General features: G+C 43.1%; 1 protein-coding gene across 3 annotated transcripts in view; it reads left to right on the forward strand.

The window, feature by feature from the left end:
* Nucleotides 1-11995, forward strand: part of LOC130919114 (cadherin-24-like) — a 113695-nt gene extending 101700 nt beyond the window's left edge. For all 3 annotated transcript variants that reach the window (XM_057841550.1, XM_057841549.1, XM_057841548.1), the window contains exons 12-14: nucleotides 434-620; nucleotides 2033-2414; nucleotides 9148-11995. In XM_057841550.1, the coding sequence (XP_057697533.1) occupies nucleotides 434-620; nucleotides 2033-2414; nucleotides 9148-9825 (1247 nt within the window). In that variant the 3' untranslated portion in view covers nucleotides 9826-11995. The remainder of the gene's footprint in view (nucleotides 1-433; nucleotides 621-2032; nucleotides 2415-9147) is intronic.
* Nucleotides 11996-22137: the final 10142 nt, after the last annotated feature.

Below are 22137 nucleotides of genomic sequence, written 5' to 3' on the forward strand. Positions count from 1 at the left end.
TCAATATTGGTGACTATACAGCGTAATCTAGCATTTCACTGTCTAGTCCCTCCTTGCTCTCCTTGGCCAAGAAAACTGAGTGTCTTCTCTCCTGATTTTTGGGTAATTTTACAAATGTCTACCTAAGGGTCTATTTTCAATTTGCATTACAATTATGAAGAATTCATCGCCCCTATCAAAATTGCCTCAGGGCAGCCATGTTGTTATGGGCAACTTCCCCATCAAAGTCGATGCATTGACATTAAATTATCACTAGCTTATTTCTCAACCGCTTTATATAAGATTTTAACAATGTCGAAGCATCTGCTATTTACTCATTGGCTGCCATTGCCGCCACTAGAGGGTGCCATCTCTCCCACTTCAAATGGAATGGACGTCTACTAGTGATAGACTCAGTGTTTGAGTCATCTGACGATTTATTTTTGCCCTCTAGTGGTGTGCGCGCTGTCTCTGTCACTCCGGCGTCAGAAACGGGATGCCCACTCATCCTCCGACGACGACGACATCCGGGAGAACATCATCTCCTACGACGACGAAGGGGGAGGGGAGGCGGACACGGCCGCTTTTGATATGGCGGCGCTGCAGAGCATGCACAGGATCCAGCATGCGCACAGGAACATGTGAGTATGTGATAGGCCAGGGTGCAGGAAGTTGACTGAACAATGTTAAAGGGATCTTCGATCTTAAAGACATGTAGGCTGTAATAAACCACAATTGTTCTCTTGTACTAAAATATGTTGTTAGAAACACATAAAATGTTAAATTAATGGCAATATTTTAGAATATTTAGTACATATTTTGACCAATAGTTGGCGCCATGTTTTGCGGGCTCGGAGTGATGACATATAGTGCCCTCCATAATTATTGGCACCCCTGAAAAAGATGTTTTTTAGCTTCTAATATTTTTTTTTATTCAAATAACATAGGACCTTAATGGATAAAAAAAAAAAAAAAGACAAAATCAACCTTCAATACAAGTGTATTCATTCAGTGGGGAAAAATTCCCACATAAAGAAAAAATTATTTGACATCAAATAATGTGTGTCACAATTATTAGCGCCCCTGGTGTTAATACTTTGTACAACCCCCTTTTGCCAACAAAACAAGGTCTGGGGACTGAGATGGCCATGGGAGGAGCTTGATTTTGTGTCTGGTGAACCATTTCTGTGTAGATTTGGTCATATGTTTTGGGTCATTGTCTTGCTGAAAGACCCAGTGATGACCCATCTTCAGCTTTCGGACAGAGGGCAACAGATTTTGATTTAAAATGTCCTGGTATTTCAAAGCATTCATGATGCCATGCACCCTAACAAGGTTCCCAGGGCCTTTGGAAGCGAAACAGCCCCACAGCATCACTGACCCACCCCCATACTTCACAGTGGGTATGAGGTGCTTTTCAGCATGCGGATCTTTCGTGGCACGCCAGACCCGCTTAGAGTGTTTGTTGCCAAACACTGTTTGGCAAAAAACACTCTCACACAAAAATACACACGGTCCCAGGCTTCAACTGGGAGCGTGTGCTTTGGTAAGATGAGACCAAGATTGAGTTTTTTGGCAACAAACACTCTAAGTGGGTCTGGCGTGCCATGAAAGATACATCACCAGTTGTGCCCAACTCTCGTCTTACCAGGTATTTCCTGCTCTGCATTTTGCCTTTGCTGCTCGTCTTGAGAACGACCGACAGTGCTGTCCTGCTCCTCTATTTTCCGATCTGGTTCAAATTGGAAGGGCAGAACCGACGACATGTTGGGGTAGCTAAGGAGTGACACGCTAGAAGTTCGGCAACGGGCCCGTTGACGTCACCGCACTGCGACGTTAACAAGATTAGCGACCTATCACTTGACATAATTTTGCAAATTTTATTAAAACAAAAACATTAACAGGGGTTTTAATAGCAAATTATTATAACTCATACTAACATTTATCTTTTAAGAATTACTCGTCTTAAAGATCAAGGATCCCTTTAAGTTGCCTTTTTGTGAGCTTTCGTTAATGAAAATGATCTTGATTTGGTGACTTCGCACTCCTGCAGATGGTACACACAGCAGAGCGCGCCGACCCCCCGGGTCAGGACGTACAGCGTGACCCCGAATCCCCACCCGGGCCCCGAGCCCGACCGGCGTCCGGGGTCGGCGCCGCTCTATGGGCGGCTGTGCTACGGTGTCCACACGCTGCCCGTCCTTCGGGATTATTACTACCAAGCCGGACCGATGCAGGCCGGCGTGCGGCTGCCTCTAGCGGCCAAGCGCCAAGTTGCAGCCCCTCCTGTCGTCGGTCACCAGCCGGTCCAGCAGCTCCCTCCCGAGGTCGGACGAGCGAGGGTGTTGGCGACCCAAACCCTGAGCAGGTTGATGGGCAGGAGCGAAGATGGAACAAAGATAAATGTCGACGCAAATAACCAGGACTGTGTTAAGGTAAAGATTGGGATATCATACAGTGGGCAAATAAGTATTTTGTCAACCACTAATTGTGCAAGTTCTCCCACTTGAAAATATTAGAGAGGCATGTAATTGTAAACATGGGTAAACCTCTACCATGAGAGACAGAATGTGGAAAAAAAAAAAAAACAGAAAATCACATTGTTTGATTTTTAAAGAATTTATTTGCAAATCATGGTGGAAAATAAGTATTTGGTCAATACCAAAAGTTCATCTCAATATTTTGTTATGTACCCTTTGTTGGCAATAACGGAGGCCAAATGTTTTCTGTAACTCTTCACAAGCTTTTCACACACTGTTGCTGGTATTTTGGCCCATTCCTCCATGCAGATCTCCTCTAGAGCCGTGATGTTTTGGGGCTGTCGTTGGGCAACACGGACTTTCAACTCCCTCCACAGATTTTCCATTGGGGTTGAGATCTGGAGACTGGCTAGGCCACTCCAGGACCTTAAAATGCTTCTTACGAAGCCACTCCTTTGTTGCCCTGGCTGTGTGTTTGGGATCATTGTCACGCTGAAAGACCCAGCCACGTCTCATCTTCGATGCCCTTGCTGATGGAAGGAGATTTTCACTCAAAATCTCTCGATACATGGCCCCATTCATTCTTTCCTTTACACAGATCAGTCGTCCTGGTCCCTTTGCAGAAAAACAGCCCCAAAGCATGATGCTTCCACCCCCATGCTTCACAGTGGGTATGGTGTTCTTCGGATGCAATTCAGTATTCTTTCTCCTCCAAACACGAGAACCTGTGTTTTTACCAAAAAGTTATATTTTGGTTTCATCTGACCATAACACATTCTCCCAGTCCTCTTCTGGATCATCCAAATGTTGATTTCTTTACACCAAGCGTTTTACCTATTGCAGATTCAGTCTTCCCAGCCTGGTGAAGGTCTACAATTTTGTCTCTGGTGTCCTTCGACAGCTCTTTGGTCTTGGCCATAGTGAAGTTTGGGGTCTGACTGACTGAGTTTGTGGACAGGTGTCTTTTATACCGATAATGAGTTAAAACAGGTGCCATTAATACAGGTAAGGAGTGGAGCCTCATTAGACCTCGTTAGAAGAAGTCAGAAAAACAGCCCCAAAGCATGATGTTTCCACCCCCATGCTTCATAGTGGGTATGGTGCAGTTCAGTTGCAATTCTTTTTACTCCAAACACGAGAACCTGTGTTTCTACCAAAAAGTTATATTTTGGTTTCATCTGACCATAACACATTCTCCCAGTCCTCTTCTGGATCATCCAAATGCTCTGTAGCGAACCGCAGACCGGCCTGAACGTGTACTTTCTTCAGGAGGGGGACACATCTGGCAGTGCAGGATTTGAGTCCCTGGTGGCACATTGTGTTACTGATAGTAGCCTTTGTTACTGTGGTCCCAGGTCTCTGTAGGTCATTCACTAGGTCCCCCCGTGTGGTTGTGGGATTTTTGCTCACCGTTCTTGTTATCATTTTGACGCCATGGGGTGAGATCTTGCATGGAGGCCCAGATCGAGGGAGATTATTAGTGGTCTTGTATGTCTTCCATTTTCTAATAATATCTCCCACAGTTGATTTCTTTACACCGAGCGTTTTACCTATTGCAGATTGTCTTCCCAGCCTGGTGCAGGTCTACAATTTTGTCTCTTGTGTCAGCTGGTGTCAGCTCTTTGGTCTTGGCCATAGTGGAGTTTAGAGTGTGTCTGACTGAGATTGTGGACAGGTGTCTTTTATACCGATAATGAGTTAAAACAGGTGCCATTAATACAGATAACGAGTGGAGCCTCGTTAGACCTCGTTAGAAGAAGTTACACCTCTTTGATAGCCAGAAATCTTGCTTCTTTGTATGTGACCAAATACAGTGATACCTCAGCTCACGAACGCTTAAGCTCACGAACTTTTCGCCTCAAGAACATTAAATTCGCGAGCATATAGTCTCTGCTGACGAACTAGTTTTCGGCGGACGAACCAATTCACGCGGTCGAAAAGCGCCACGAGAAGCTGACGCACGCTCACGGCGTCCCAGTTCGTCCCCTCACTTTCGTTGAGTGCGGACGTGGTTTGTGTTTGATAGACATTTTGGACCATATTGAGTGTACTTTTGCTATTATGGGACCGAAAAAGAGTTACCTACAGTCCTTATGGAAGGTGACTCGTGTTACCAATTCGCCCTCGACTGGTAATTGGCGGTGCTTTCAGCTTCCCACCGTAGTGAGAAGTGGACCGGCGAGTCATGTTGGCTCATTGTCGTCGGTTGTCTTCGGTTCGCCCGATTTCCTCTCCAGAAAGGAGGCGGCGTGCATACAAACACCCAGAGGCGTCGGATGGCTTTTTGTGGGCACTTTTATTAACAACCAAAAGCATGTGGGGGGCACAGCAGTGGAGTCTACGCTAACTGCGCACTTTGCCGGTAACACTCTCCTTCCAAACAGTAACTCCCTCCCTCCCTCCTCCTCCCACTCCATTCCATCAAGCCATCAACTACCATCACAAAGGTAAATAAAACGACTTTATTATACAGTACAGTTTATTTCTTTAATTATAATACAATAGCACATTTATTATACATAAAATAAGGTATATTTTTGTGTAGTTTTAAGGCTTATTTAGTAGAAAATTATGTTTTATGGGGACCTGGGAACGGATTATTCTCATTTTAATGGTTTCTTATGGGAAATAAATGTTCGGAAGACGAACTTTTCGCCTTACACACACTTTCTGGGAACCAATTATGTTCGTGAGCTGAGGTATCACTGTACTTATTTTCCACTCTAATTTGGAAATAAATTCCTTAAAAATCAAACAATGTGATTTACTGGTGTTTTTTCCTTATTCTGTCTCTCATGGTTGAGGTTTACCCATGTTGACAATTACAGGCCTCTCTAATCTTTCAAGTAGGAGAACTTGCACAATATGTGGTTGACTAAATACTTATTTGCCCCACTGTATTTGGCTTTCAGAACTGGAACTTTAGAACATGCCCGTGTACACTGAAACGCAGGCATGTTATTAATTTGCAATCTGGAACTGTTGGCAACTCTACCTGTTAACTATTTTTTAAAAAACTGAACACCTGCATGCTCTTAATTACAAAAAATAAATCACATAATTCAAAAAATTCAAATTCAGTTTGAATGACAACACATACATCACATCCTGCGTCGATCACCGTCATTTTCAGGGGTTCAAATCGGGCAAAAAAAAAATCTGGTTTTTAAAATGGATTTAATGTTTTCTACTCCTTTGGCTCTCATTGTTAGCGATAGACATCCAATCTGTTTTGTCTGGAGGGTCTACTTTTAATTTGTAGTGATGATGTCACGCACCCCCCTATCTACAATTAACACCCATCTCCGTGCAATCCATGATGGAAGGGCACTGAATTGAAGCATTTATTGCAATGTTCATTTGGAGGTACAAGAAAAATGTGTGAATGCACTATCACAGCTCGTTCATGTCAAACAAGTCGGCCGATTCTACATTTAAAATTACAGGTTGGCAGAGACCTAGATACATCTTAAAGATGTTCTATTGGGTTCAAGTTTGGAGACATGCTTGGCCAGTCCATCACATTTACCCTCTGCGTCTTCAGTAAAGCAGTGGTCATCTTGGAGGTGTACTTGGAGTCATTGTCATGCTGGAACACTGGCCTGCGACCCAGTTTCTGGATCATGCTCTTCTGCAGTATTTCACAGTACATGTTGGAGTTCATGTTTCCCTCAATGGAATGTAACTCTCCAACACCTGCAACGCTCATGCAGCCCCAGACCATGACAGTCCCACCACCATGCTTGACTGTAGGTATGACACACTTATCTTTGTACTCCTCACCTGGTCGCCGCCGCACATGCTTTAGACCATCGTAACCAAAAAAATTAATCGTCTCATCAGACCATAGGACATGGTTCCAGTAATCCATGTGCTTTGATGACATGTCTTCAGCAAACTGTTTGTGGGCTTTCATGTGTACCGTTTTCAGAAGAGGCTTTCTCCTGGGGTGACAGCCATGCACAACAATTTGATCTAGAGTGCAGCGTATGGTCTGAGCACTAACAGGCTGACCCCCCACCTCTTCAATCTGCTGACAGCACTCCTGTGACGATCTTTCAAAGAAAGCATTTTGATGTGACGCTCAGCTTCTTTGGACGACCAACCCGAGGCCTGTTCTGAGTGGACCCTGCTCTTTTAAATCGCTGGATGATCTTAGCCAATGTGCTGCAGCTCAGTTTCAGGGTGTTGGCAATCTTCTTGTAGCCTTGGCCATGTACATGTAGCGCAACAATACGTCTTTTAAGATCCTCACAGAGTTCTTTGCCATGTGGTGCCATGTTGGAGCTTTCAGTGACCAGTATGAGAGAGTGTGAGAGCTGCACTACAAATTTGAACACACCTGCTCCCTATGCATACCTGGACCTAGTAACACTAACAAGTCACATGACATTTTGGAGTGAAAATGACAAGCAGTACTCAATTTGGACATTTAGGGATGTAGTTTCTAAGGGATATACTCACTTTTGTTGCCAGGGGTTTAGATATTAATGGCTATATTTTGAGTTATTTTGGGGGGAAAATAAATTAACTCTATTATATAAGCTGCACACAGACTACTTTTCATTGTGTCAAAGTGTCATTTTGTCAGTGTTGTCCCATGAAAAGCTATATGGTACGTAAATATCTGCAGAAATGCGAGGGGTGTACTCACTTTTGTGATACACTGTATGTTAAAAAAAAAAAATTGTCCAAGAGTCTAAGTGGACGCGCGCCGTTAGCATTAGCCTAATGCTAACGCAAATGCTATGCTAACGCTACGAGTTACATTTAGTTTGTGATGATCAGTCAGCACAAATCTTTGAAGGCTACAGCAACATTGTATATTCTCTTTGGCCAAGATAAAAAAAACAAATCTTACCGTGTGTGCAAGCAGGAGTGACTGGTGAATCAAGGGGGCAGCACGACTCGAGTGACACAACCAGACAGTGCGATGATGCAGGCTAACTACACAAGTGTCACACATTGTGAACATGTGACGGAAACTATTGCGCATTTTAATCTCGTTCTCGTCTCGACAGACAAAAACTGGCATTTGTATCGTTATGTTAAAGTCTCTCAAAACACGTTTTTAGCTCATTATCGACATTAAAACAGTGTTCGTTGACGAAATATTTTCGTTATCGTCGTCGTTGACGAAAACAATACTGTGATGAAACTTGATCTGATTACTCATTGAAAGCAAGGGGTGCGGAAGGCAAGGACTGCGGGCTACAGCTGGACCCTTCTCCCATTTTTATCCGATTTGGATAAAAACGGGGGCCTGCTTGACCTATTGACCTGTAGACAAGTTTCCTGAGAGAAATATGGGCGGCACCATCTTGGAAAACCTCTGATTCGAACCTACGGTTTAGAAAAACCTCATGAGTTGCGGTTGAATTTAGCTGTGTGTTGACAAAGTTAAAACTGCAAAATCAAGCCAGAAGAACCCACAGAATCTCCAAAAATGTATTCAGCACGACGTAGATGAGACGTAGATGAGATTGTATGATTGTTCTTATCACTTCGTTAATCATTCGTGGACAAAATTATAACCTTTCAGCCTGTGTTGACGGGAGGAATAGACTGATACGCCGGCCACTTGAGTGACCAAAATGAGGTGAAATTACAAATTATATTACATTTGCCGAATGCAGAAGGGCTGACACGGATTTTGTTGTTACAAGGAAACACATATAAACAAAAATATTATGTCATTCTTTTTTTATTGCCGATATTGATCGCATAAAACATTTATTTAAAACGATTGGTGCATGTGCAAAACAGGTCAATAAATCACAATTTATAAAATTATTAGTAAAAATAGCCAGCCTCGCCAAACTTTGACCCGACATTACGCAGCCTCGGCGACCTCCAGATGGGTTTTCTCCCGCTTTCCTCGGTAATTCCAGCTCCAATAGCGTATCCTAACGTCGCTGCAATTAAAAACCTCGTAGATGGATCTCAGGATCGAGCTGACAGTCCGCCGCGAGGCGAGCCACCATCTGTCCCAGCCTCTCGGCCGCCCCGGGTAGAACGCATGTAGTGTCGATATGTCCATCAACGTACAGCAAGTGTTGCTGTTGGGCACATCAATTTATCTTCCCTTGCCTAACAGCGTTTTCCACCTGTAAACAACCGAACAAAAAACTTGTAACACTTGCATCTACACATACTGATTAGCAACAGGCTAGCAGCAGATAGCATGTGTTGTAGCGACAGTAGTTGTAGTAGTATTTCTTGAGCTCCGGACACATGAAAATGCAGGGATAGGAAGAACATACTTTCCATAACACAGCGGCGACATGGCTACAAAAACACCAAGTCTTTGTGGTGGCACAGGCTTGGTTTCACATCTGCCTTCATTAACATGTTGTCGTACACTGTCGTGATGATGGCAGATGGATGCGATATTTCCAAAGTGTCTTTTTTAAGTGATTTTGAGGATTAATGTTACCCCAGCTCCACTGTTGTTTCGGATGGAGACATTTTAAAAAGGAAGTTGCTTGCAGACATACGTAAGTAAAGTGGTAGAACCTCAGAAACTTGTTTGTAAAAGAATTGTAAATATCTCAAAAACGATAGCATACCAACTAAACTTTTTACAGCACAAACTGGCACAAATGTAGCACAAACGATTTCACGGAGGTTCATATGTCTGAAAGGAGCTATTCTGTCATATGCTGATGTTGTCTTATTTATTATGCAGATAGACCCTGCAGAGGTCCAGTCCGCTCCAATCAGCGGTCCAGCTAGTCTGAGCTGCTCCGACCCTACCGGTTCCTCCTGCCAGAGTCCCAGCAGCTCGTCGGCCAACCAGACTCTGATCAGCACCGGCGCCACCAGCTGCACCGTGGAGGACGCCGACACCGACTGTTCGCTTCCCTCCATGTCCGAGCGGAGTTACCCCAACGCCAAGCTTCCCGTTTTCCCCATGACGGACACGTACAGCATCGTGGGCTCGCTGAACGGAACTGCAAACGCGACCGTTCTGCCGCGCGCCAGGACGATACCAGTCGACCAACAGCCGTTACGGATGGAGGACCTGCTCAACTTCCGTCTGAATCGGGTGACGTCCGATCCGTCGCAGCCGCCGTACGACTCGCTGCAGACTTACGAATTTGAGGGCCGCGACTCCCGGGCCGAGTCGCTGAGCTCGCTGGAGAGCGAGGACGGGAAGGATGATGACCGGGACAAAGACGGGAAGGAACCCGCGGCGGGAGGAATGGAGGAGCTTAACGTCAAGTTCCAGCGTTTGGTGGAGCTCATCAGGGAAAGAAAGAGCAGGAAGGAACCGGAGGCAGGAGAGCCTCAGGCTCAGATCGTCCAGGTTCAACCTCAGAGTGGCCAGGTTCAAGAGAAGGTGGTTCAGAAGTGGGACTTTTAAGGGAAAGGATTTGCCATTTCCGGTCCTAGGACACACTGGAGGGATTGTGGTCCTGATTTACTAAATTCAATGTTGGTGGACAGGACATGATGCCAAATAGCAGTTATTTAGCAGAATTCAATGTTTCATTGAACCAGCTAAAATAGGTGAAAAGCAGTTTTTAACCCTTTATAGGGCAGTCATTGAACTAATTAGCTGCCATTGGCGGTGCTAGACATCCCATCCATTTTGACTGGGAGGACTCACAGCAATCAAATTAAGTTAAAAGACAAATAAATAAATATAGAAATATAAATATATAAAATTAAAATAAATATAGAAAATCAAGTTGTCAATTAAAATAAATGTGAAAATCCTAAATTACATTTACAATTACAATTACTGATTAAAAATAATGAGAAATAAATATATACAACACAACGCTCATGAATATAATACAAAGAATATAACTTACAAGCGATGTATGTATAAGGCACAAACAACATGGTGAGATGGCAAGAACTGCTGTGGTACACTGGCTGCAGCTCGCCGATTTAGCTCTTTTTTTATTCTCAATGAGCTCACGATGACACACAGGCAGGCAATAGGTGGACATGACAGCACTTCCATTTGCATATTGGCCCAAAACCGATAATGAAAACGGATCCAATATCATTTTAAAATGCTTTTATCGGCCGATATTACAACTCTAATTATGTACTAATCTAATCCCCCAAAGCTTTTTAATGTATATTTGTTAACTCATTCACTGCTTACTATATCTATAGTAGGCGTGTGCCATCTTGGGCACCCCACGATTGCGCACTTATGGTCAGTTTTAGAGATTCAATTAAGACGTCAATTTCCACCGCCATCGTCTCTAAAAGTGTTGTATTCTAACTGAAGAATGGCTTAGAAGTCCTTTTGGGGAGACTTCACAAGTTGTATGAACCAATTCCTCGGAGAATTAAGGGTGTAATTGCCGCAAAAGGCGGACCTACACCATACTAAAATTAGTTTTTGTTGTTTTTTTAAGTTGTCTTCATTATTCTGTCCAAAACCTGTGTTACATCAGTAGAAAGTGCTGGAACGTTTCAAAACTAATTACACCTAAACACCAGCAGGCACACACAATGTGGTAAGATGGCAAGAACTGCTATGGTACACTAGCTGCAGACGTTAGCTGGTTGATTTAGCTCATTTTTATTTGCAATGAGCTCACGTCGACTTATGATTACGTCAGCAGAAAGTGCTGGAACTTTTCAAAACTAATTACACCTAATGCCAGCAGGTGGTGTCAAAACACCGAAAACACAGGCAGGCACTATGTGGACATGAAAGCACTGCCATTTGCAATTGGACCAAAACCGATAATGAAAAACTGATGATTATCCGATATCATTTTAAAATGCTTTTATCGGCCGATATTATCGGCTACCCGATCATATCGGACAACTCTAATTATAATTATCATTAATTTAATGTACTTATCGAATCACCCAATGCTTTATGATGTACATTTGTTGACTCGTTCACTGCCAGCTCAAGTAAATGTGTAGTATTTACAAAGTATGTGCTCATTTGCCCCTACCAGTCCAAATGGATTAGACGTCTATCCCCGTCAATGGCATCAATGAGTTAAATACAGCTCAATTTACAGCATGTATTGAAAAAGATCCAATCAAGTTGATATATATCTATTTCCAGAAAAAAAATTGTTTTGTTTTTTTTTTAAACGTAGAAACCTTTAGTAAATCAGGACCTGATTCCCTCGGTTGGCCTAGGAATTCAACTGAAAGACCCGACCCTGGATAACAACGAAAAAATGGATACATCCACGCTAGTTTTTCCAGGAATTCCCAGAAACGGCGCACAGCGTATCACTATCACCCCCTACCACCACCATCGTCATCTCACATCCGCCGTGATAGCAAATGCACAGCAAATCTTTGAATTTACACACTGGCTATTTAATAATGCACTTGGGCTTTCAACACAAAACCTATGAAAAATTCACCTTTCATTGAAATATTGATTTCCACCAACCATAGCCTGAAAGTGTTATTGTTGGAAAATAGGCCTTCATTCAATATTAAGCAGCATATGATATTGAATATGAATTGGGCTGATCTGATTGGTTGTCACTGTGGACGCCTGCGGTGTTCGTTTGTCAAATGTCAGTAAAACAACATCCTTGTGTAGATATCAAGCCTGGTGTGCGTTATTTTTGCTTGCACGTAGACAGTTGGATTGCGAAGAAATCCGGGGGCGGGGCTTGGAAGGGCCCTTCTTTTTCAACTCATACTATAGACCAGAGGTTGCGCTAGACATTTTCGTTGTCTGTCATTTTGACTGACAGGGTCATAAAAATCCGGTCATAGTCTATTTTTACCCATCACTTAAATTTTTAAAATGATAATGATGACATATTCAATAGTATTTAGTTTTCATTCATTTTTAATTAATATTGTAACGCTTGCTTGGCGGCGAAAAATTAGACACGGAAGTCGTGGTATTTTTCTCCCTTTTTACTCTGCTTACCGCCAACAACTCCGCCCCCAAAGAAAAGGAGGCAATGATATAGACCCCAATCACCAACGTCACACAATGATCTTAATTGTGGTTGCCAGCCCAAAATCTTCTAAATATATATTAAATGCATCTTACCAGATATAAAATGACTACTACATAGTCTGTGGTGATCGTTTGGCTCCCAGATTTCTTGTCGAATTACAGCAGTCCATCTCGCTCTCCTCTTCGGGTCTCTCAGAATACGGTAGAACTTCAAGTCTCTCCGTCTATCTTCTCTGTTACAGCAACCAACCACCACACACGCCTTCACTATTTTGATTATTAATATTAACGAGCAGAAAAACACGCCGTAATAGGAGGCATGTACGTAGCGGTAATGTGTAAACATGACGAGTTGATACACAATATGGCGGCTCCGGTCAGGGGGGCGGAGTTGTGACGTCATGTGATTGGGGTCTATACACAGGCGGCAATCTTGTCCATCAATTGGATGACACGCTGGCACACCGGGTGCACCAATAAGAACCTCACGTTGATGTGTCAATCACGGTGCCGCCGCCAGACCCCGGTGACGCTACAATATTCTGACAGAATATCCAACGACGTCATGCATTAAGAGAGACAATAGCTAACTAATATGCTAACTCGCCACCCTGTGCTCTGGGGTGTGAATTGCAACCTGTCAAAATGACAGACGGACTTCAGTTTTTTCCGTCACCGTTTTAAAAAACCGGTCAACGACGGAAAATTTCTGGTTAACGGGACCCCTGCTATAGACCCTATTCACCTACGTCACAAAATGACGGGTCGCTGTATCCGGCCGCCATATTGTCCGTATTTTTTATACCTATTCTCATTGTTTTCAATTAGTCGTGCAAGTTAAAGAGCAATTCATGGAAGCCCCGGTGTTATCTTAACTCATTGGATGCGTTGCATAAAAGGCGTTATGTGGAAAAGATTCAGTTTATCCATTCGCCAGATCCATATTTGATGCCTAAATCGATGTTTTTCGACCTGCTGTCTTCGCCGTCTTTGCCTGACCCTGATATTTACAACTATCTTGTCCACACAAAATCAGCCTATTCTCACGAAAGTTTGAAAAACTTTAAGAGCTTGGAGGCTTATAAATGCTACGTTGCTGGTTGGGTGAAACAGGTCCTCGTACACGAAAATTCGGCAGGAATCTTGTGCTCGGGAAGGTGAGTTGCGAAATTTTCAATTCAAAATCTTTTGTTCTTGCTAACATCCACTGTCAAGTCTAATGTATTTCATGTCATTTGTCAATGGAGCTAGGGCTTTTAATGTTTATATGGTTTAGCGATAGCACTCTCACTACATACATATATAATATGTAATAAATATGAAGTGCGATAGCACCACTCCAGATTGTCCCTAGTTGAATTTATTTTTTGGCTTTTGACCTCAATAGTGAAATATTAAATTAATTGTATGACAACTGTCTTATTATCCCCTTATAATTATATATTTTCAGGTAGTTCATTCACAACGTCTGATTGTATGTTGTCGGCAATTAGCCTGGCAATGATCTTAATTGTGGTTGTCGGCCCAAAACCCTCTAAATATATATTAAATGCATCTTACCAGATATAAAATGACTACTACATAATCTGTGGTAGTCGTTTGGAGCCCAGTTTTCTCGTCGAATTGCAGCAGTCAATCTCGCTCTCCTCTCGGGGTCTCTCGGAATACGGTAAAACTTCAAGTCTCTCCGTCTATCTTCTCTGTTTTTGCAACCGACCGCCACACACGACTTCACCATTTTGATTATTAATGTTAACGAGCAGAAAAACACGCCATAATAGGAAGAATTTACGAAGCGCTAATGCATTAACATGACGAGTATACGGACAACATGGCGCGGGGGCGTGGCTGTGACGTCACGTGAGTAGGGTCTATTAACAATATTCTAACCTGCCCATCTATCAACCAATGTTACCGGCCACCGACCAAATTCCTTTTCTGAGCTCTGTGACCTTTGACCTCCTTATCTCAAAATGTAATCCTCTTCCATTTCATTTTACAAGCACATCCTCTAAGTTTACCAAAAATCCCGCTTTTTAATATATCGCAAAATTCCTTTTCTGACCTCTGTGACCTTTGACATTTGACCTCATTAACCTGTCTTTGACCTTTGACATTTGACCTCATTAACCTGAAATTTAATCCTCTGCTTTTTCAAATGCTAGCTGCAAATTTGATAATCCTGTATTCGTTTTTTAGTTGTCTCAACATACCTTTCTGACCTCTGTGACCTTTGACCTCAATATCCCAGAATTGAAGCACCAGTCATTTTTTTACCCATTAATTTTTTTAACCTGTCCTGTTCGGCTGCTTCACACAGAGAATGGAAATCATAGAGTGTCCGATTGGTCTGAACAGTTTTAATGTATGATATGGGAGTATGACATACGGCCATTGTGATCATTCAATTTGCCTCGTTTATTAGGAGGAAGCAGCGCAGGAACGGGAAATGGGGGGGACAGAAAAAAAGAGAATATGAGAGGGAGACAGAAGACTTAAAAACAACAAGAAATACATTGAACGCCTACACCAGGCATGTCCAAAGTCCGGCCCGGGGACCAAATGCGGCCTGTGGTCAAATTTCATCCGGCCCCCAGCCTCTGTGTGCGTGCCAGACGTTATTGATTTTATGACAGACTTAATAAATTGGTCAGCAGTACTGCTACCAGCACATGAAGTAGCTTACACACTAAATGCTGCTCCTCATTTACCCACTAAAAGGCAGCAGCACTCTAAGCAACAGTACCCCGGGTGACCCATTACACCCAATTTTCTAAAATGGCGACGATCAACAATAAAAAAGTGGACTGCGACGGCTGACGCTTAAAGGATAGGTAGAAATTGGACGATTACTTCACTAAAATATGCAACAGCTGTGTCTGCCTCATTTGCAAAGAGACAGTTGCTATTTTTAAAGAGTTCAGTGTGAGGCGATATTACCAAATAAGACACGTTGACATGTAAAACAAGATTACAGTGAAGGTACGTAGCGAGAAATTCAAGCTAGTTTAATTTTGCAGCAGCAGTATTTCACAAGAGCCCGACAGTCGAAAGAGAACGCCACAAAGGCTGGTTGGAAGATTGTTGAAATTATTAATTTAATACCGTATTGGCCCGAATATAAGACAGTGTTTTTTTTGCATTAAAATGAGACTGAAAAAGAGGGGGTCATCTTATATTCGCGGTCTAGACATTATACCCATTCACGACGCGAGATGGCGCCAGATATCATTGAAGCGATGTTCTGTCATGACAGATCTCAGCTACTCGCCCCATTCACGACGCTAGATGGCGCCAGATATCATTGAAGCGATGTTCTGTCATGATAGATCTCAGCTACTCTCAAGTTTAACCAGTTTGCATTATTTCATTGCAATGATTTTCCTTATTCAGATTTGTTTCAAGACTACAGTTACAGGTAGACTTCACTTTGATGGGTAATGTAATTATTGCTATTTTTATTGTTTTATCACAATAGATTGGTTTATTTACACTTCAAAAACCAGGAGCCATTCATTTACGAATGTGATTGCATTTAAGTTTACATATTTAAATGTTCAGATATTAAGATTTGAATGAAGCAAAATAACATGCGTTTTCTCTCAAATGTATTGTTATAATAATTTGTTTCAGATGTACTGTAATTATTTTCTGTATAAAAGTTAATTTGGTGTTCAAAAAGTCTTTTTTCAAACTCGGGTCGTCTTATAATCAGGGCCGTCTTATATTCGGGCCAATACGGTAATAAAGCAAATGTGACACACAGAAAGGCTTGCTAAACTTTGCTTAAATATACTGTATTGTTCTACGTAAAGGACGTCAGCCAAGGTCGGCCCCTCACATTTTTACCACACCAAATCTGGCCCCCTTTGCAAAAAGTTTGGACACCCCTGGCCTACACTAAGTATGAATAGGTTGGTGCCATCGTTAGCTAGTTGTATTTCCGGTTGACACCATGTGGGTGGCCTGATAACCAAGGAAAGGGGGGGGGGGGGGGGGGGTTGACAGATAAGTGATTGGGAGGGGTGAAGTATACCTAAATCAGCCATGTGGTCTAGAGCCCAGTATTTGTGTGAATCCGTTGCGAGTGCGTGTATGTTGGGATCTTATTCTATGCTCTCTCATCGCTAATCCTGACACTGAGGTTTCCTACTTGAGTGTGTCTAATTTCACCTAGTCATGCTGTAGACCCATCTAACATGTATAGCCACGCAGACGAATGGAGATACCGCGTGGGTGCCACCCCAGGGCCATGGCCCTTCCCAGCCAATCCGGGGAAGGGGGGCGAGCAAGCGCAGCCCATCCCTCCTCCCGCAGCCCACCCCCCAGGGATCCAGGGTGGTCCCCGGGGCCACCCGGCCCCCCATCAACCAGCCTTCAAGGATGGTAAGAGGGGACGCACCACCAATGCCTATGCCCACCCCTGACCACCCACCCGTCCCACATCGTGGGTCCCCCAACGGTCCACCAAGCCCAGGGCAGGGCAGGGCCCCCCGCCGGAGCAGCCGACCCACCAGCATCCAGCCAGCGACCCACGCCGGAGCCCAGGGCAGATACACAGGCAAAGAAGAGAGGGGAAGGCAGAAGTAGAACGCTGAGGAGCTGCCGCAGGGCGACGCGAGATCGGAGCCCCGACCTCCCCCCACTCTTGTGGCCGGCAGCCCAGGCAGGGAGGAGACCATGCCATGGGAGCCACGCCATAGAAAAAAAGTGTGGGACCCAACTACCACCCTATTACTGTGGCTGCCAGGTCCCCGACTGGCAGGCATTACCCAGCACCGTGATGGGATTATGTGGGGAGGGTATGGCAGCATAAAACCCCTAGCAAAAAGTATGGAATCACCAGTCTCGGACAAGCACTCGTTCAGACATTTTATCAGGTAGAACAAACTCAGATGAAAAGCTTAAAAAAATAATCTCTTTAGGATTCAGAAAAACTAAAAGAAATGAATAAAAAAACATTGTGGTGGTCAGTAAATGTTACTTTTATTGAGCAAATGCAGGGAAATTTATATGGAATCACTCCGTTCTGTGGAAAAAATATGGAATCATGAGAAACAAACCAAGAAATAACAATCAAAACTAGGGCTGTCAAACGATTACAATTTTTAATCGAGTTAATTACAGCTTAAAAATTAATTAATCATAATCGCAATTCAAACCATTTATAAAATATGCCATATTTTTCTGTAAATTATTGTTGGAATGGAAAGATAAGACACAAGATGGATATATATATTCAACATGCGGTACATAAGGACTGTCATTGTTTATTATAACAATAAATCATCAAGATGGCTTTAACATTATTAACATTCTGTTAACGCGATCCATGGATAAAAAGACTTGTAGTTCTTAAAAGATAAATGTTAGTACAAGTTATAGAAATGTTATATTAAAACCCCTCTTAATGTTTTCGTTTGAATAAAATTTGTAAATTTTTCAATCAAAAAATAAACTAGTAGCCCGCCATTGTTGATGTCAATAATTACTTACACAATGCTCATGGGTGCTGAAGCCTATAAAATCGGTCGCACCCAAGCGCCAGCAGAGGGCAGCAAAACTCCACAAAACACAATTAACAAGTGGGCATTTCACTATACTGTCATTTAAATCTGTCTGAGCGGGGCATGTGCGTTAATTGTGTCAAATATTTTAACGTGATTAATTTTAAAAAATTAATTACCGCCCGTTAACGCGATAATTTTGACAGCCCTAATCAAAACACATCTCTAGTATTTAGTAGCACCACCTCTGGCTTTTATGACAGCTTGCAGTCTGAGGCATGGACTTGATGAGTATTCTTCATCAATTTGGTGCCAACTCTCCTTGATTGCAGTTGCCGGATCATCCTTGCAGGTTGGAGCCTTGTTGTGGACCTTTTTTTTTTTTTCTATTTCCACCACAGGTTTTCAATAGGGTTGAGATCTGGGCTATTTGCAGGCCATGACATTGACTGGATGAGTCTTTCTCCAAGGAATGCTTTAACAGTTTTAGCTCTGTGGCATGACGCATTGTCATCTCAGGAAAATGACATATTTTAATTCAATTCCTTTATTGTCATTGCAAGCCAAGCAAACAACGAAATTGGAAAGCTACTCTGTGGTACCATAAAAAAGACAGTAAAATAACACACAACTTAAACATACTACTAAATAAAAGACAAAGAATAAATTATTGTGCAAAAGTCACTACATACTGTAGTTGCATCATGAACATTTAGTGCTGTTCAGTGTTGAGAACGCGGATGGCCCTGGAAAAGAAAACTATCTCTGAGTCTGGCTGTATGTGATCTCATCCCCCTGTATCTCCTGCCAGAGGGCAACAGTTCAAAGAGGTGATGACCTGGATGGGAAGAGTCTTTATTAATGTTCTCAGCTCTTTTAAGGTGTCGCGCAGCCGCAATGTCCTCCAGAGGTGGCAGAGAGGAGCCAATAATTTTCACCACCCTCTGCAGTGATTTTTTTTGTCTGCTACCGAGCAGGTTCCATACCACGTTGAGATGCAATAGGTGAAGATGGACTCAATAGCTGCTCGGTCGAAGGCAATCATTAGTTCCTTGCCCGTGTTGTTCCTGAGTCTCTGGCGAGCTTTCCTCACCACGGCCGATGAATTAGCTGACCAGCAGAGGTCATCAGAGAGGTGGACGCCGAGGAATTTGAAGGTCTTTACACGTTCCACACATACTCCGTTTACCCAAAGAGGTGCCGGTTCCGAGGCAGGCACCTTCTGGTAGTCCACTATTAATTTTTCAATCAAATTTTCAATTGAAGAGATAAGAAAGCGGTCTAAAACTTCAATGTAAACTTGTGCATTTATTGAAGATTTAACCACAGCTATCTCCCCAGTGCCTTTGCCTGGCATGCACCCCCATATCATCAAGGACTGAGGGATTTTTTATGTTTTTTTTCAGAAAGTCATCTTTGTAAATCACACTGGAACAGCACCAAACAAAAGTTCCAGCATCATCACCTTGTCCAATGCAGATTCTGGACTCTTTACACCTTGTCCAATGCAGATTTCATAGTTTTTGCCAGGGGTTGTATGCATTAAAATTGGAGAACTCGGCTTGGGGCAGTTGGACTGGATTCTACCCAGCCGCCTGTCCCACCTTGCTGGAGCTCCCCCGTGGATTATGATATGTGCGGTGCGGTAAAAAGAGGTGCTGGAATCACAGGACCTGCCATGTTGAGGTAACCTTGATGTCAACCCCCCAATAGGTCCCATCTATCCCACAACCTTGGTGTGTGATGCATTAAAATCAAGGGGGAGCCGGCCCGGGACTCTATGGCCCCATCCCGACTCTCCCAGGAGGCATGAATGAGTATGTACAGTGGGGAGAACAAGTATTTGATACACTGCCGATTTTGCTGGTTTTCCCAGTTGCAAGCCATGTAGAGGTCTGTAATTTGTATCATAAGTTCTCTTCAACTGTGAGGGACGGAATCTAATACAAAAATCCAGAAAATCACATTGTATAATTTTTAAATAATAAATTTGTATTTAACTGCCTGAAATAAGTATTTGATACATTACCAACTAGTAAATATTTCGGCTCTTAGTTATTTTTAAGAACCTCTCCTGTTCTCCACTCATTACCATAAGTAACTGCACCTGTTTGAACTTGTCACCTGTATAAAAGACACCTGTTCACATGCTCAAACAAACAAACTCCAACCTCTCCACAACGGCCATGACCAAAGAGCTGTGTAAGGACATCAGGAATAAAATAATAGACCTCCCCAAGGCTGGGATGGGCTACAGGAAAATAAGCAAGCAGCTTGGTGAGAAGGTAACAACTGTTGGAGCGATTATTAGAAAATGGAAGAAGTTCAAGTTGACGGTCAATCTGCCTCGTTCTGGGGCTCCATGCAAGATCTCACCTCGTGGGGCATCACTGATCATGAGGAAGGTGAGGGATCAACACAGAACTACACGGCAGGACCTGGTCAATGACCTGAAGAGAGCTGGAACCACAGTCTCGAAGAAAACCATCGGAAACACATTACGCTGTCATGGATTAAAATCCTACAGCGCACACAAGGTCCTGCTGCTAAAGCAAGTGCATGTCCAGACATGTCTGAAGTTTGCCACTGACCATCTGAATGACCCGGAGGACCAATGGGAGGAGGTCATGTAGTCGGATGAGACCAAAATTGAACTTTTTGGTCTAAACTCGGCTCGTCGTGTTTGGAGGAAAAAGAAGGATGAGTACAACCCCAAGAACACCATCCCAACTGTGAAACATGGAGGAGGAAACATCATTTTTTTGGGGCTGCTTCTCTTCCAAGGGTACAGGACGACTGCACCGTATTGAGGGGAGGATGGATGGGGCTATGTATCGCCAGATCTTGGCTGACAACCTCCTTCCTTCAGTGAGAGCCCTGAAGATGGGTCGTGGCCAAAGCACACAGCCAAGGCAACTAAAGAGTGGCTCCGTAAGAAGCATCTTAAGGTCCTGGAGTGTCCTAGCCAGTCACCAGATCTGAACCCGATAGAAAATCTATGGAGGGAGCTGAAAGTCCGTGTTGCCCGGCAGCAGCCCTGAAACCTAAAGGCTCTGGAGTAGATATGCATGGAGGAGTGGGCCAAAATCCCTGCTGGAGTGTGTGCAAACCTTGTCAAGGACTACAGGAAACGTTTGGTATCTGTAATAGCAAACAAAAGTTTCCGTACCAAATATTAAGTTCGATTTTTGTGATGTATCAAATACTTATTTCATGCAATTAAATGCAAATTTATTATTTAAATATCATACAACGTGATTTTCTCTTTTTTTGTATTAGATTCAGGCCCTCACAGTTGAGAACTTATGAAACAAATTACAGACCTCTACATGCTTTGCAAGTGGGAAAACCAGCAAAATCGGCAGTGTATCAAATACTTGTTCTCCCCACTGTAGGTGCCAGGGTGAAAGATGTTTACAGTGCAAAGTGAGGAGTGCGTGGCAGAAATCCAATGTCCTCAAATGAGTATGGAGGGTCTGAAGAGGCTACTGAGCTAATCGGTTTTAAGTTTATAGGGCAAATGACTTCATTTGGTCATTAAAAAAACGTATGACTAGTGCTTTCAATGGCAGCCAATGAAACGTCTTGAACTTTCGACGTGTTTAGCTGATTACTGCATTGCCATTGTGTCTTTTTCTTGTATGCATCTCCATTTTTAATATCCTGTCCCTTTTCTTTGAACACTTTTCGCTCTCATTCTTCCCATGAAGCCGGCAAGAACTCGGCTCTCAAATTATCTGCGAGTGTGTCGTATCGGTTCGAGGGCTACTCGATTAAGAGACGTAAAAGTCCCTTCGCGGCGGCGATGAATAATTACATTTGAAGAGCGAGGCTAGAATGGAAGCTTTTATCCTGACGCGTGGCCTAAAAGCTGGAGCAGAAATTAATTTTTTTTTTTCGAAATAGCTCCAGAAATTACTCATATCTCAGTGGCTTCTTTTGAAGGAACTCGTTGAAGGAACTTCTACTGTAGAAGGAGGGTTGGGTCAAAGAACGAGAGCTTTTTTGATCTAAGATGTGGCGGCTTTCTTGGGCACCAATTCTCAGATTTATCCAGGAAAAAATCTGCTTGATTTTGACAGTTTTGGTTGCCATTTTGGACGTCAAGTAGAAATCAAGTAGAATTTACGTTTGAAATGATGACCTGAAAGGGGGCGCAAATTTAAGAAACGTTTTTTTTTAACACAAGAATTGATAAACATTTTTGTTATCACTCAACAAAAACCAGCTTCAGAAATTTTGTGTTACCGTT

This window comes from Corythoichthys intestinalis, chromosome 7, assembly GCF_030265065.1.
Source record: "Corythoichthys intestinalis isolate RoL2023-P3 chromosome 7, ASM3026506v1, whole genome shotgun sequence".
Taxonomy (NCBI): domain Eukaryota; kingdom Metazoa; phylum Chordata; class Actinopteri; order Syngnathiformes; family Syngnathidae; genus Corythoichthys; species Corythoichthys intestinalis.